At 43.5% G+C, this 16,913-nt stretch overlaps 1 protein-coding gene across 3 annotated transcripts in view; it reads left to right on the forward strand.

Annotated features, from left to right (window-relative positions):
* Nucleotides 1-2,855: 2,855 nt before the first annotated feature.
* The window catches only part of LOC115101366 (leucine-rich repeat and calponin homology domain-containing protein 2-like), an 89,820-nt gene continuing 75,762 nt past the window's right edge, over nucleotides 2,856-16,913 (forward strand). For all 3 annotated transcript variants that reach the window (XM_029620788.2, XM_029620789.2, XM_029620790.2), the window contains exon 1: nucleotides 2,856-3,090. In XM_029620788.2, coding sequence (XP_029476648.1) covers nucleotides 2,856-3,090 — 235 coding nt within the window. The remainder of the gene's footprint in view (nucleotides 3,091-16,913) is intronic.

The raw sequence follows: 16,913 nt of genomic DNA on the forward strand, positions 1-16,913 counted from the left end.
GGAGTTTCTCCCATTCTTCTCTGCAGATCCTCTCAAGCTCTGTTAGGTTGGATGGGGAGCATTGCTGCACAGCTATTTTGAAGGTCTCTCCAGAGATGTTCTATCGGGTTAAAGTCCGGGCTCTGGCTGGGCCACTCAAGGACATTCAGAGACTTGTCTCGAAGCCACTCCTGCATTGTCTTGGCTGTGTGGTTAGGGTCGTTGTCCTGTTGGAAGGTAAACATTCTCCCCAGTCTGAGGTCTTGAGCGCTCTGGAGCAGGTTTTCATCAAGGATCTCTCTGTACTTAGGTGGCTTTTGCAAAACTCCAATCGGGCTGTCATGTGCCTTTTACTGAGGAGTGGCTTCCGTCTGGCAACTCTACCATTAAGGCCTAATTGGTGGAGTGCTGCAGAGATGGTTGTCCTTCTGGAAGGTTCTCCCATCTCCACAAAGGAACTCTGGAGCTCTATCAGAGTGACCATTGGGTTCTTGGTCACCTCCCTAACCAAGGACCTTCTCCCCTGATTGCTCAGTTTGGAATGGTGGCCAGCTCTAGGAAGAGTCTTGGTGGTTCCAAATGGTAGTTCCAAGTGGTTCCATTTAAGAATGATGCAGGCCACTATGTTCTTGGGGACTTTCAATGCTGTAGAAGGTTTGGTACCTTTCCCCAGATCTGTGCCTCAACACAATCATGTCTCGGAGCTCTACGGACAATTCCTTCGACTTCATGGCTTGGTTTTTTGCTCTGACATGCACTGTCAACTGTGGGACCTTATTTCGACAGGTGTGACTTTCCAAATCATGTCCAATCAATTGAATTTACCACAGGAGTACTCCAATCAAGTTGTAGTAACATCTCAAGGATGATCAATGGAAACAGGGTGCACCTGAGCTCAATTTCGAGTCTCATAGCGAAGGGTCTGAACACTTATGTAAATAATGTATTTCTGTTTTTTGTTTTTAATAGATTTGCAAAAATTTCAAAAAAACTGTATTCACTTTGTCATTATATGGTATTTTTGTAGATTGCTGAGGAATTATTTTATAAAAAAAAAAGAATGATAAAGGGTTATGAATTTGTTGTGCATAAGTTCCTGAAGTGCATCTTTAACATCATAACTGCTGTGCAAATCCTATGTTTACTATACACATACTGTAAACCCCATGCACTCAGAGGGAATGAAAGCCATTCATGTCATCTATGAGAATCTTATGCATTACGAAAGTGCTGTGATAATGCATTAAGCAAAGCATGCTGTTTCTGACGTCCTTAAAGCTCCTGGGGGACCTCTGTAAGGTTGATCAAATGCACCTCTGAACAACTGTTTGCGTTTTCCAAACTGCCCTACTTCTTTAGGGTAAAAAAACAATGACCTTTTGTCACATTTTGTCATTGTAATCAGTCATTTTCTGTCCACATACAGTGCATTCGAAAAGTATTCAGACCTCTTTCCTTTTTCCACATTATTTTACTCTACAACCTTCTTCTAAAAAGGATTAAATCAAATGTTTTCCTCATCAATCTACACACAATACCCCATAATGACAAAGCAAAAACAGGTTTTTAGAAATGTTCCTCCCCGCCTCCTCATCTCCATGGAGGTAGGGGTTTAGGAGGGGGGCCTCCAGATGGAGCCCCCACGGAACATCCGGAAGTCTGCCGTCCTCCACTCACTGGGGGGCTCGCCCTGAGGATGGAGGGAGAGGGACATGGATGAGGCGCAGCAGAGGTGTAGTGGGTAGGTACTGTTCTTAATTTGACTCCTTTTATTTTCTATCCTGATGCCTAGTCACTTTAATCTGCCTTCATGTACATATATACCTCAAATATCTCTTACCCCTGCACATTGATCTGGTACTGATACTCCCTGTACAGTGCATTCAGACCGCTTGACCTTTTCCACATTTTGCTACGTTACAGCCTTATTCAAAAATGTATTAAATTAATTGTTTTCCTCATCAATCTACACACAATACCCAATAATGACAAAGCAAAAACAGTTTTTTTGAAATGTTTGCACATTTATTAAAAATTAAAAACAAAAATACCTTATTAAGGGGAGCTAATGGGATCCAACATTAAAGTGGCATTTATGTCTGCACTATTCAATACAATATGACAATAATGGATGAGATCTCCTGAGATCTCAGCAGGATGGAGTTTTAAAAGCAGGCCTACATAAGCACCACAGATGAAAGTGACATATTACATAAAGACTAAAGGAGAATAAGAAATCAGTTTACTGAGGACTGTTGATGTATGTAGCCTGTGATGTAGGTCCATATCAGACCAAGATGCCTACTTATGATACTTATGAGTCAAATGGGGGGGGGGGGGGGGTATTACAGGAAATTATCTTTAAAATGGCTATATTTTCTCTCAGCCTCATGGAAAAATGTGTAGAATAGCAGGAAATTAGCTTTAGAAATTCAACGTTTTTTCTCAGCCTCCTGACAAAATTTGTAGAATGTCATGTGATTATCTTTAAAACAGCACGTTATTCTCTTTGGCCCATTGCAAAATCTATAGAAATTGCAGGAAGTTAGCCGTTTTCCCATCTGTAATCACATCTGTGCCATTACCTGTTTATAAACGGAGTTATAACAGACCTGTATGAAATTGTAGAAAATGACCTGGGGGGGTTCCAGGTCCTACAATTTAAACATTTCATACAGGTCTGTAACTCACTTTAATTGCACAGATGTGAATACTTCTCTCTGATAAGAAAATGCGTGCACCTCTCTATACCAAATGTCCCCTCCGCGCCCACGCCCTCTCAGAAGCCCTTCCCCTAACGTCCCTGGTGGAGTGTGTGCCTTTTGCGCATGGGTGTAGAAACGGCCACTGTTATTATTGTAATTCCTCTTGTGAAAATGGCGTCGAGTCAGGGAGGTGTGGGAGCTGTACCGGCTCTTTCAAACCATCACTTATCCAACGGACCTCACTGGAATCCGGGGATCAACCAGCATCAGCATAATCTCCACACGACCCGGAGTTTAGACCGCGCTCTGGAGGATTCCGTGTGCTCAGGAACGTTGAATCTTAGCGGGAGGAAGCTGAGAGACTACCCTGGATTGAGCTATGATCTTACTGATACAACACAGGCAGGTTGGTTTCCGAAACGCTCTCTGCTCTTGAGACCTTGCTGGCCTCAGCTGGTTCAACAAATAGGCGCATGATACTACAAAGTATCCAACATTGATACAATTGAGCGTGGTGCGCACTACATTTCCTTATTACTATGGTCCATTTGCACGTTTTCACCAACTGCTCTGTTTTATTAACAGTGCAATAGATACACAGTGTTGCATTTTCTTTCTTACCATATTGTCTTCGTAGAATAGCTGAGCTCAATGTGTTAAAATGTGTCCATAGTATTCACGTCCTCTAGAATTGCGCTGGCAGTGCGGTGGCAACGGCTCGTCTTGGTCGCCTGCTTCTCTATCGCTCTCTGGATGAGACCATATGCATGCATGAATGAAATGATAAGCGCATCTCAGTCAGGGCGATAGAGCGACTTTACATTAACCTACATTTAGATGGTGAGTAGCCTGACTAGGTGAAGAAAATGATCAGAGAATGGGGAGATGAATAGTAGAACCTTACCCAATGAATATGAAATGGCATTTTTGGAGCATGTTCACAGAGAGGCTATTTTGTCTACGGCAACCCAAGACAAAAGATTCACCGTCTCCATAGCCTCTAGAACGGGTGTATGGACGCATTTCACTCTTATACGAGATTTTGATTGGACATACCCATTCGTTTGATTTATGTTGGATATAATTGTAATATCCCAATTTATGTAAATAAATATAAAATTAGTAAGTATATTTTTTTCTCTCAAGGGGCAAAATATCACATGGCGGTTTGAGATTATTGGCTATTCATGTGGTTGAACACATAGCAGGCCTAGGCTATAGGCATACATGATCCATAGCCCACATGTCTTTTTTAATCCATGTAGATAGCCTGCATATTTCGGGTGGGCTGAATTAAGCATGAATTTGTCATATGAAATGATGATGCTGCTGATTTCCCACACTGTAGTGTATATAATAGCCGGCTGTACATCATGCATTTGGTGCCTGATTGTGGGGCCTCTGCAGCCAGGTGGTGGAATTATTGATGGTGGTGTAGAGGCAGATAACAGATCCACATACTGACCTTTTTTTTTACAGGGAACAGGGAGCCTAAATTGAAAAATGTAGGAGCACACAACGAAATGTAGGCGCAAAATGAAAATTATTTGAGGTAACAAGCTGTTTTCTTTGTAGTAATGGTGCTAGCATGATGGTCATGAACATGAGCTCAATGTATTCTCCATTGCGCTCAGTGTATTCTCCATTGCGCTCAGTGTATTCTCCATTGCGCTCAGGGGATTCGGTACAGTGAAGTAACTATTACAACAATTATAATCTGGCTGATTTTTCCATTTTATATTCCAAATTACAATTCCAGGTTGCACAGTAAAATATATTTAGGTGCATATGCGATTAAAATTATTGCACGGTAGAGCCCTGGCTTGGTCTAGGCTGTACTTTTCTTTTTTTCCTGGAGACTGAAGTGAGCTAAATATGTCAAGGCTACTGTGAATGTCTGTGTCAGTAATGTAGGGTCATGACAGCGATTCTAAAGGTCCATTAATCATATGGGGTGCCTCATTAATGGAGTTAGTGCCTCATTGATGGAGTTAGTGCCTCATTGATGGAGTTAGTGCCTCATGTGGGGTTAGTGCCTCATTGATGGAGTTAGTGCCTCATGTGGTGTTAGTGCCTCATTGATGGAATGAGTGCCTCATGTGCTGTTAGTGCCTCATTGATGGAGTTAGTGCCTCATGTGCTGTTAGTGCCTCATTGATGGAGTTAGTGCCTCATTGATGGAGTTAGTGCCTCATGTGGGGTTGGTGCCTCATTGATGGAATTAGTGCCTCATATGCTATTAGTGCCTCATTGATGGAGTTAGTGCCTCATTGATGGAGTTAGTGCCTCATTGATGGAGTTAGTGCCTCATGTGGGGTTAGTGCCTCATTGATGGAATTAGTGCCTCATATGCTGTTAGTGCCTCATTGATGGTGTTAGTGCCTCATTGATGGAGTTAGTGCCTCATGTGGGGTTAGTGCCTCATTGATGGAATTAGTGCCTCATATGCTGTTAGTGCCTCATTAATGGTGTTAGGGCCTCATTGATGGAGTTAGTGCCTCATTGATGGAGTTAGTGCCTCATGTGGGGTTAGTGCCTCATTGATGGAATTAGTGCCTCATATGCTGTTAGTGCCTCATTGATGGTGTTAGTGCCTCATTGATGGAGTTAGTGCCTCATTGATGGAGTTAGGGCCTCATGTGGTGTTAGTGCCTCATGTGGAGTTAGGGCCTCATGTGGTGTTAGTGCCTCATTGATGGAATTAGTGCCTCATTGATGGAGTTAGTGCCTCATTGATGGAGTTAGTGCCTCATTGATGGAGTTAGTGCCTCGTTGATGGAGTTAGGGCCTCATGTGGTGTTAGTGCCTCATGAGGTGTTAGTGCCTCATTGATGGAGTTAGTGCCTCATTGATGGAGTTAGTGCCTCATGCGGTGTTAGTGCCTCATGAGGTGTTAGTGCCTCATTGATGGTGTTAGTGCCTCATTGATGGAGTTAGTGCCTCATTGATGGAGTTAGTGCCTCATGCGGTGTTAGTGCCTCATGCGGTGTTAGTGCCTCATGCGGTGTTAGTGCCTCATTGATGGAGTTAGTGCCTCATTGATGGTGTTAGTGCCTCATTGATGGTGTTAGTGCCTCATTGATGGAGTTAGTGCCTCATTGATGGAGTTAGTGGCCCATTGATGGAGTTAGTGGCCCATTGATGGCGTTAGTGCCTCATTGGCAGGTAGCCTAGTGGTTAGACGTTGGACTAGAAATCGAAAGGTTGCAAGATCGAATCCCTGAGCTGACAAGGTAAAAATCTGTTGTTCTCCCCCTGAACAAGGCAGTTAAACCCACTGTTCCTAGGCCGTCATTTAAAGTAAGAATTTGTTCTTAACTAACTTGCCTAGTTAAATAAAGGTAAACATTTGTTTGATGGAGTTAGCGCCTCATTGATGGATTTAGCACCTCATTGATGGAGTTAGCACCTCATTGATGGATTTAGCACCTCATTGATGGATTTAGCACCTCATTGATGGAGTTAGTGTTTATGTGAATTTAGTGCTCAACGTGCCAAAACAAAACTGTCTGTTGTGTCTGGGTCAACCCTGTCAGCTCCTGAATTCACTCATACACACACACTGAGTTTCCAAATGAGGAACTGAGAGTCTTCCTTTTGCAGACCCAGAGTCTAACTCATGAGGAAGTTTCTGTCACAGGGTATATGAGTTGGTTTGTGTTTCTGTGTATTTATATTCGCTTTGTGGGTGTCTGTACTTATGTCATTGCATGGTCTTGGTGGGCAATGTTTTGCCTCGCGATTCAAACTGAATTCTAACGCTGCTCTTTCGTTCGCTACATACTTCAGTTTGAGACGGATCACTTAAGTCATTTGGGGTGATGTCAAAATGAGAAGTGTCGTACAAAACAGTCATCAGCAATTTGGATAATCTCTAACCAATCAGAGTATCAAACCAAAGACTAATTTTCTAAACGCCTCTTTACCCACGTATGTTCTGGCTCTGGCCCAACCCATCGGTTTCTGGGACCAATCAGACAGTCTAGAATGTATTTCCATTCTGGAAATTGTCGGGGTGGTACTCCGATCCAGGCTCATTGCGGAGAAGAAACTAACGTCCGTGAGCGTGGCATAGCTTGAGGGAGCAAGGAGTTTTGGTAGCCAGGCAAGGCAATGTAGGCTACTCCGATAGGCAACTATTTGGCAAATTCAAACACTGAGAAGTTCACATAGGCCAGTCTGCCTGATGTTTGGAGAAATGAAAAACACCAGCCTAGACAGCAGCCTCTGGCTCAGATTGCAGATAGATACTAGCCTGTGATGTTTGTGCAACCTGATTTAATCAATGCCCTAAGGTCTTAGTTAAAAATGCATACTGAGTAATAAAGGATTTATTGTGTACCTTTTTAGGTAAGGAATTGGGTCCTAAATGCAAGAGTCCCCTCTACTTAGATAGGAGGGACATACAGTAGGCTTACCGGACTGCATCAGAGATGTTGATTTATTCAAGCTTACTTTGAAGTGCTGTGGCTGAATTATACATGGAATGCTCCCTCAGCCTAACTAACGAGCTACTTGATGTCTATTTTTGGAACGAGATGCATTTGTTTGCTACTGCATACAAACATACTTATTGCACAGTTTATCAGTTCCTCAAGTGATCGGACTGACTTGACTTTTGTGACATGACTGCAGTGTGCGTTGTGTTCAGCACATAATGATAACAGTGTTGTGTGAAGTGTATACTGTATAACAGAGCAATGTGTAAAAAAAAAAAAGAAGCATGATACCGAACTAGTCTTGAGAAGTTGTGAAAACGACAGGAAGTTTGAGTGTGTGTATTGGTGAGAGAGCAGGCTTGTTGTGTGATGAATCAGGTGGGATGTGATGATCTTGTCATTGGCACTGTCAAAGGCAAGACCTGCCGGCGAGAAGATACTTGACAAGTTATTTCAATGTGGGGATAGAGCGGACCGGCGAAAGACCAGATAGTTGCCTTCCATGTTGAGATTGAATGCATGCAGTGTGGATTGTAATTTAGAGTGATGTTGCAGAAGTGATATAAGGCCAGAAGACAGTTGGCTAAATGCACTGTTATGGGCCTATCTATGGGCCTATTAATGGGCCTATCTATAGGCCTGGTGTGTTTGATCAGTGCTACTGCATTTACTTTTTTTCTCTTCTCTGTCTCTATAAAAGGAAATATATGCAGCAGACTAGTGCAGATAAATAAAGGGAGGACAAGCAGTCCCTTTCAGATGGATAAAGAAGGCTGTTTTATTTTATAGCAGGTGTATTTCCATTCACACATTATAGTGTAGAATGCGAAGAAAACTTTTTTGCAGGAAGGGAATATGCTGAGTATTTTTTTGAAACTTATTTTTGACATTTTCACAAGGGATTCCTCTCGATGGTGACTTTGTCATCTTTGAGAAAAACCCGTAAAAAAAATGGAAGGCATATCTTCTTTAAGCTGGCATCATCAAATCCTCAACCTAAATTCAACTGACAGATGGAGATAGTCCTGTTCAGAGATCACTGGTGGGATGAATAGAGAAATGCATCAGTTGCATGAATAGTGTTCTATTTCTATGCTGATTTTAAGTCCAAGTACATGATTGCTAGTTCAGAAAGAGAAACGGGTCTATTTTAGTTTTAGGAAGAAAGAATCAGTAGTTACTTGGAAAAACACTTGACAGATCAACTAAAGAAAAGGTTTTAATGATGATGACTTATCGTTGATATTGTAAGCCAGTAACAAATTCTTGTACAGCACTGGAGGTTAGTGGCATCTTAATTGGGGAGGACGGGCTCGTGGTAATGGCTGGAGCAGAATCAGTGGAATGGTATCAAATACATCACATACATGATTTCCATGTGTTTGAGGCCATTCCCACCGTTCCAGCCATTATTATGAGCCGTCCTCCCCTCAACAGCCTCCACTGTTTTACAGCACACAGTCAAAATGAAACATCACTCCAGAAAAAAACATGCTCTATCTGGTTTTGGCGAGATGACATATTACAAATGGATGGTTGGGCAAGCAAGGACAGGAACTTCACTCTTTTCAGTAGAGGATATCTTCATAATGCAAAATCTCACTTTGTTTTGTTTTGCCTTGTCCTATGCAAGACTCTTGCTTATACAATGCTCTAAGAAGACATGAACCCAATAGTAGATCACATTTCCTTAAACCCTCAAGCGGAACCCTTCCAGACAGAACCTTCTAAAACAGAACCCTTCGAAACCAAACTTTTCCAGACAGAATTTTTCTCTGACAGAATCCGTGATGACAGAACCGTGTATACTCAGTGGATAGAGCCTTCTCAGACCGAACCCTCTCACTCTAGTTCCAGACAGAATTCTCCCAGACGGAATCCTCTGAACAGATCGGAACTCTCAAATAGAATCAATGAAGATAGAATTCTGGAACATCGAACCACAAGACAGAATACAATCAGAGTTCAATGAATTCCCTTTGAAGAATACTTTCGGAATGCTTAAAAACTTTTAACACAGCAAGATAGAGTTTCTAAAAGTGTTAGATAAAATCCATATTATATTGTTCTCTAGTATGTTGGGTCATTGCAGGAGCTGTCAACATAGTCCTATGCCATGTGTTCAAGCAACACTCTTCCCATGTGTTCAAGCAATGAAAGTTGCATCATCCTGATAAGTGAACCAGAGAGAGCGCATGTGTCTTTCTGTGTGTATTGTTTACGTAAGACTGATACAAAGACAGAGGAAGGTAAACTGACACAAAGGTGCATGTTTGCAGTATGCTGTTGACAGTTTGTTGCCAGTCAGTTATTTTTTTAATGGGAATGTGTCAGAGCTGTACGCCGATGCCTTGACCTTGGAGAGAGGCTGGAGAGCAGAGACCCAAGCTGGCCAGATGTTGGAGCCAACAGGCCAGCATTGCTGCTGCATTCCCCTACGCTACTGTACCGTACCCTACTGTACAGTACCCTACTGTACCGTACCCTACTGCACTGCACGCTACTGTACTGTACTTTACTCCACCGTACCGTACCCTACTGTACCGTACTCTACTGTACTGTACCCTACTGTTCCGTACCCTACTGCACCGTACTCTACTGTACAGTACCCTACTGTACCGTACCCTACTGCACTGCACGCTACTATACTGTACTTTACTCCACCGTACCGTACCCTACTGACCGTACCGTACCCTACTGTACTGTACCCTACTGTTCCGTACCCTACTGCACCGCACGCTACTGTACTGTACCCTACCCTACTGTACCCTACCCTACTGTACCGTACCCTACTGTACCACACGCTACTGTACTGTACTTTACTCTACCGTACCCTACCCTACCGTACTGTACCGTAGCCTACTGTACCGCACTCTACTTTACTGTACTTTACTCTACTGTACCCTACCCTACTGTACCCTACCCTACTGTACTGTACCCTACCCTACTGTATCGTACTCTAATGTACCGTACCCTACTGTACCGTACCCTATTGTACCATACCCTACTGTACTGCACGCTACTGTACTGTACTTTACTCTACCGTACCCTACCTTACTGTACCCTACCCTACTGTACTGTACCCTACTGTACCGCACGCTACTGTACTGTACTTTACTCTACCGTACCCCTACCCTACTGTACCCCACCCTACTGTACCGTACCCTACTGCACCGTACCCTACTGTACCGCACGCTACTTTACTGTACTTTACTCTACCGTACCCTACCCTACTGTACCGTACCCTACTGTACTGTACCCTACCCTACTGTACCGTACTCTACTGTACCGTACCCTACTGTACTGTACTTTACTCTACCGTACCATACACTACTCTACTGTACCGTACCCTACACTACCGTACCATACAGTACCCTACTCTACCGTACCCTACCATACCCTACTCTACTATACCGTACCCTACTTTACCATACCCTACTCCACCGTACCCTACTCTACCGTATCGTACCATACTCAACCGTACCCTACTCTACCATACAGTACCTTACTCTACCGTACCCTACTCTACCGTACCGTATCCTGCTCTACTCTACCCTACTCTACCATACCCTACTCTATCGTACCATACCCTACTCTATCATACCGTACCGTACTGTACATACGTGCACTACTCTACCGTACAATACCCTACTCCACCGTACCCTACCGTACATACCGTACACTACTCCACCGTACCATACCCTACTCCCACCGTACCCTACCGTACATACCGTACACTACTCTACCGTACCATACCCTACTCTACCGTACCCTACCGTACATACCGTACACTACTCTACCGTACCCTACCATACATACCGTACGCTACTCTACCATACCATATGGTACTCTACCGTACACTACTCTACCGTACCATACCGTACACTACTCTACCATACCATATGGTACTCTACCGTACACTACTCTACCGTACCATACCGTACGCTACTCTACCATACCATATGGTACTCTACCGTACCCTACTCTACCGTACCATACCCTACTCTACTGTACCCTACCGTACATACCGTACACTACTCTACCATACCATATGGTACTCTACCGTACCCTACTCTACCGTACCGTACCCTACACTACCGTACCATACAGTACCCTACTCTACCGTACCCTACCATACCCTACTCTACTATACCGTACCCTACTTTACCATACCCTACTCCACCGTACCCTACTCTACCGTATCGTACCCTACTCTACCAAACCCTACCCTTCCATACCCTACTCTACCATACCCGACTCTACCGCACCGTACCCTACTCTACCGTACCCTATTCTTCCCTACCCTACTCTACCGTACCCTACTCTACCATACAGTACCTTACTCTACCGTACCCTACTCTACCGTACCGTAATCTGCTCTACTCTACCCTACTCTACCATACCCTACTCTATCGTACCATACCCTACTCTACCATACCGTACCCTACCGTACATACCGTACACTACTCTACCGTACCATACCCTACTCCACCGTACCCTACCGTACATACCGTACACTACTCTACCGTACCATACCTTACTCTACCGTACCCTACCGTACATACCGTACACTACTCTACCGTACCATACCCTACTCTACCGTACCCTACCGTACATACCGTACACTACTCTACCGTACCATACCCTACTCTACCGTACCCTACCGTACATACCGTACGCTACTCTACCATACCATATGGTACTCTACCGTACACTACTCTACCGTACCATACCGTACACTACTCTACCATACCATATGGTACTACTCTACCGTACCATACCGTACACTACTCTACCATACCATATGGTACCATACCGTACACTATTCTACCGTACCATACCGTACACTACTCTACCATACCATATGGTACCATACCGTACACTATTCCACCGTACCATACAGTACACTACTCTACCATACCATATGGTACCATACCGTACACTATTCTACCGTACCATACCGTACACTACTCTACCATACCATATGGTACTCTACCGTACCATACGTACACTACTCTACCATACCATATGGTACTCTACCGTACACTATTCTACCATACCATACCGTACACTATTCTACCGTACCATACCGTACACTACTCTACCGTACCATACCGTACACTACTCTACCATACCATATGGTACTCTACCGTACACTACTCTACCGTACCATACCGTACACTATTCTACCATACCATATGGTACTCTACCGTACACTATTCTACCATACCATATGGTACTCTACCGTACCATACCGTACACTACTCTACCGTACCATACCGTACACTATATTTTAACATGAACATTTAGTCCTGTGATTGTGTGTTTGGTTGTGTCGTAACTCCTGAGCACTATAATATTTCACTGGCAGTTGATGTTTGGCTGCAGTGGTGTGGCTTGACGTTCTGCCAAGTGATCCCTGAATGACAACTAGGGCTGTTGCGGTGACCTTATTACCACCACACCTGCGGTCACGAGTCATGAAGGCAGTCAAATTCCACATGACCGTTTAGTCACAGTAATTAGGCTTCTCCAAGCTCTGATGCTACTGCTGGTCATGAGTTAAATAAAGGTTAAAAATATGCATATTTCTTTCATTAGTAGCCTACCAAACTTGCTAACTGCCTGGTACTCAGCACACTATTGCCCCTCTAATCACTCTGACATCGATGCAAATGTAATAGAAAATCGAATCAAACACTTCATGAGAGCTCATGTTGCGCAACATTTCTTTAGGCTATGCAATTGCATGAGAAAACAGAGTGATGGCCTCTAATAAAAAGACGAGGATCCCATCAGCTTTCTATAGGCCAGGACTACTTTATTGCTCAACTTTCCTAATATTAAGCACATTGCTTATATTTACAACAGGTGTATAGCCTACCTGACTGACATGAAAATAAACCACGGGGAAAAGTGTTCTCCATTCGCTATTTAAGTGCATAGGTGACATGTATTTTTTCCCGCTGCCCCTGTTTCGATACAGGTGAATGATAATGGTCAATTATTTTTAATTTAAAAAAACATCTCATGTAGCCTAGCCCAGAGGCCTATATGTTTTAATAAGGTTTGTATCACAACTAAAGTGGCCAAATAACTTCTTAAAATGAAGCACATTAATCTGCTTTGCAAGGGGTGTAGAGCATTACATGCATAATTGCATTTGCAGTCACTTTTGATAATGGTGTTTTCCGCTAATGGAAATGTTGCACTTATAGCCTACTACCATGTGCACATTGCTGTGGTTATAATGTGAAGAACTAGCGGAATAGTTTATCAATATTTTACGCTAAATCTGTTGTGTCAGCGACATTGCATAAAAAAGTTTTTTTAATGCTAGTGGTTGTAAAATGATTAATTTGGGATGTATTGCATCCCACAACTGTCCCAGACTATGTTTGGAATATTGATTTCTCGCACAGAATAGAATAGGTCCAGTTTTGTACTATGGGGGATAGTAGATTGACATAGGCTAGTGCTTTAGCTGTTTGTTAGGCCTACTCATCTTGTTGGCTGACAAAAAGTACAAGTGGACAGTTCTTCCAATATCTTCAATATGCTCCTCGGAATTGGATAACGACACGCACAGCTGCATCCCCGATCTGTCTGTCTTCACTTGTAGCCTTTGAGAAAGACCCGATCACTTGACGGAGAGCCGTGTGAGTGGGAGGCGCAAAGCAACACTCTGGGCTGCAAAATTCATGTTTTTTTAAGGATGCATTACGGCCACAAAAGGGGATGCTGCCTTGAAAGTCGAGGCCTTATCAAGTGCTTGTCAAATTGTGAATGAAAGACTATTGGAGTATGTACAGCCTGCTCAAAACACAAAGCAGAGCTCATGCCTTTTCAAGTGACTTTTTTCAAATCGTCATTAGAGTCTCATCATGCAGCTTTACAATGTATTAAAAATCAAAACATATGGATAGCCCAACATTTGCAGAACAACTAAAGTCACATTATTAACTCTAAATTAAGCATATAGGAATACCTATTTATTTTTTAAATACTCAACACAGAATTGTCGCGTGTGCGAACTCCCTCAAATCGTTTGTAGAAAATATTTATATTTTATTCAGGTTTGTTCAATTGTATTCTTCATACCATAAAATAATATGAAATAATACCATTATAAGCAATCTTGTCTGCTAAATGAACCAGTGTAGCCCACAGCCATTTGGCATAGCCACATCAGGACCTAACATAAGGACTACTCAGAGTATGCTATTCTTTTCTTCTGAAATAGACTACATTTTCCTCATATCATATTTCTTTAGACCTGTCTAAAATAAATAATGGATTTATTGTGAAGGTGTAGGATATATTACATTTATTAATATATTTGATTTATTAGAGGTGGTGTGGTAGCCGAGAGATGCTTAATGTGTTTATGTTAATTAGCGGTCAATTGTCGTGAGACCGACAGTTATTTGCTTGACAATCACCGTATGATGAAATTTCGTGACCGTCACAGCCCTACTGACAAACCCCCCCCAAAAACATGGTATCTTTATAAATTGGTAATTAAGCAGTCCTCTCCACTACCACCTCTCTCCCACACACACCAACACCTCCTCCACATACACATGTAAACACTCTTGAATTTTCCCAGCCAAGCTAATTGCACAACCCACCACTCCCACCGTCACACATACAGTGCATTCGGAAAGTATTCAGACCCCTTCACTTTTTACAGATTTTGTCACATTACATCCCTATTCTAAAATGGATTAAATATATATTTTTCCCTCATAAATCTACACACAATACCCCTTAATGACAGTGAAAATAGGTTTTTAGACATTTTTGCAAATGTCCATTTTTTTCTCCCTTTTTAAATACCTTATTTACATAAGTATTCAGACCCTTTGCTATGAGACTCGAAATTGAGCTCAGGTGCATTTTGTTTCCATTGATCATCCTTGAGATGTTTCTACAACTTGATTAGAGTCCACCTGTGGTAAATTTAATTGATTGGACATGATTTTGAAAGGCACACACCTGTCAACATAAGGTCCCACAGTTGACAGTGCATGTCAGAGCAAAAACCAAGCCATGAGGTCAAAGGAATTGTCCGAAGAGCTCTGAGACAGGATTGTGTCCAGGCACAGATCTGGGGAAGGCTACCAAAAAATGTCTGCAGCATTAAAAGTCCCCAAGAACACAGTGGCCTCCATCATTCTTAAATGGAAGAAGTTTGGAACCACCAAGACTCTTCCTAGAGCTGGCCGCACGGCCAAACTGAGCAATCAAGGGAGAAGGGCCTTGGTCAAGGAGGTGACCAAGAACCCGATGATCAGTCTGACAGGGATCCAGAGTTCCTCTGTGGAGATGAGAGAACCTTCCAGAAGGACAACCATCTCTGCAGCACTCCACCAATCAGGCATTTGTGGTACAGTGGCCAGATGGAAGCCACTCCTCAGTGAAAGGCACATGACAGCCCGCTTGGAGTTAACCAAAAGGCACCTAAAGGACACAATGAGAAACAAGATTCTCTGGTCTGATGAAACCAAGATTGAAGTCTTTGGCCTGAAGGCCAAGCGCCACGTCTGGAGGAAACCTGACACCATCCCCATGGTGAAGCACGGTGGTGGTAGCATCATGCTGTGGGTATGTTTTTCAGCGGCAGGGACTGGGAGACTAGTCAGGATCAAGGGAAAGATGAACGGAGCAAAATACAAAGAGATCATTGATGACAACCTGCTCCAGAGCACTCAGGACCTCCAGACTGGGGTGAAGGTTCACCTTCCAACAACCCTAAGCACACAGCCAAGACAGCACATGAGTGGCCTTGAGTTGCCCAGCCAGAGCCCAGACTTGAACCCGATCTAACATCTCTGGAGAGACCTGAAAATAGCTGTGCAGCGACGCTCCCCATCCAACCTGACATAGCTTGAGCTCTGCCACGCTGGTTCTCAACTCTCCTGTACTCTCTGTTCACCGACGTCTATATGGCCATGCACGATTCTAACTCCATCATCAAGTTTTGTTGATGCCACAATGGTGGTTGGCCTGTTCACCAATGACGATGAGACAACCTACAGGGAGGAGGTCCGAGACCTGGAAGTGTGGTTCCAGGACAACAACCTCTCCCTTCAACGTCAGCAAGACCAATGAGCTGATTGTGGACAACAGAAACCAGGGGAGGGTTGCACACCACCATCCACATTGACGGAGCCACAGTAGAGATGGTCAAGAGCTTCAGTGTCCACATCACTGAGGACATGGTCCTCTCACACAAGCACAGTTGTGAAGAAGGCTCTGCAGCACCTATTTCCCTCAGGAGGCTGAAATGGTTTGGCATGGCCCATCAGATCCTCAGGAACTTTTACTACTTTTACTTTTGCACCATCGAGAGCATCCTGACTTGTTGTGTCACCGTCTGGAATGGCAACTGCACCGACCTCGACCGCAAGGCCCTACAGAGGATGATGCGGATGGCCCAGCGCATCACTGGAAGCGAGCTCCCAGCCATCCAGGACTTACATAAATCAAATCAAATGTATTTATATAGCCCTTCGTACATCAGCTGATATCTCAAAGTGCTGTACAGAAACCCAGCCTAAAACCCCAAACAGCAAGCAATGCAGGTGTAGAAGCACGGTGGCTAGGAAAAACTCCCTAGAAAGGCCAAAACCTAGGAAGAAACCTAGAGAGGAACCAGGCTATGTGGGGTGGCCAGTCCTCTTCTGGCTGTGCCGGGTGGAGATTATAACAGAACATGGCCAAGATGTTCAAATGTTCATAAATGACCAGCATGGTCGAATAATAATAAGGCAGAACAGTTGAAACT

Source organism: Oncorhynchus nerka, linkage group LG19 (genome assembly GCF_034236695.1).
Source record: "Oncorhynchus nerka isolate Pitt River linkage group LG19, Oner_Uvic_2.0, whole genome shotgun sequence".
Lineage (NCBI taxonomy): Eukaryota > Metazoa > Chordata > Actinopteri > Salmoniformes > Salmonidae > Oncorhynchus > Oncorhynchus nerka.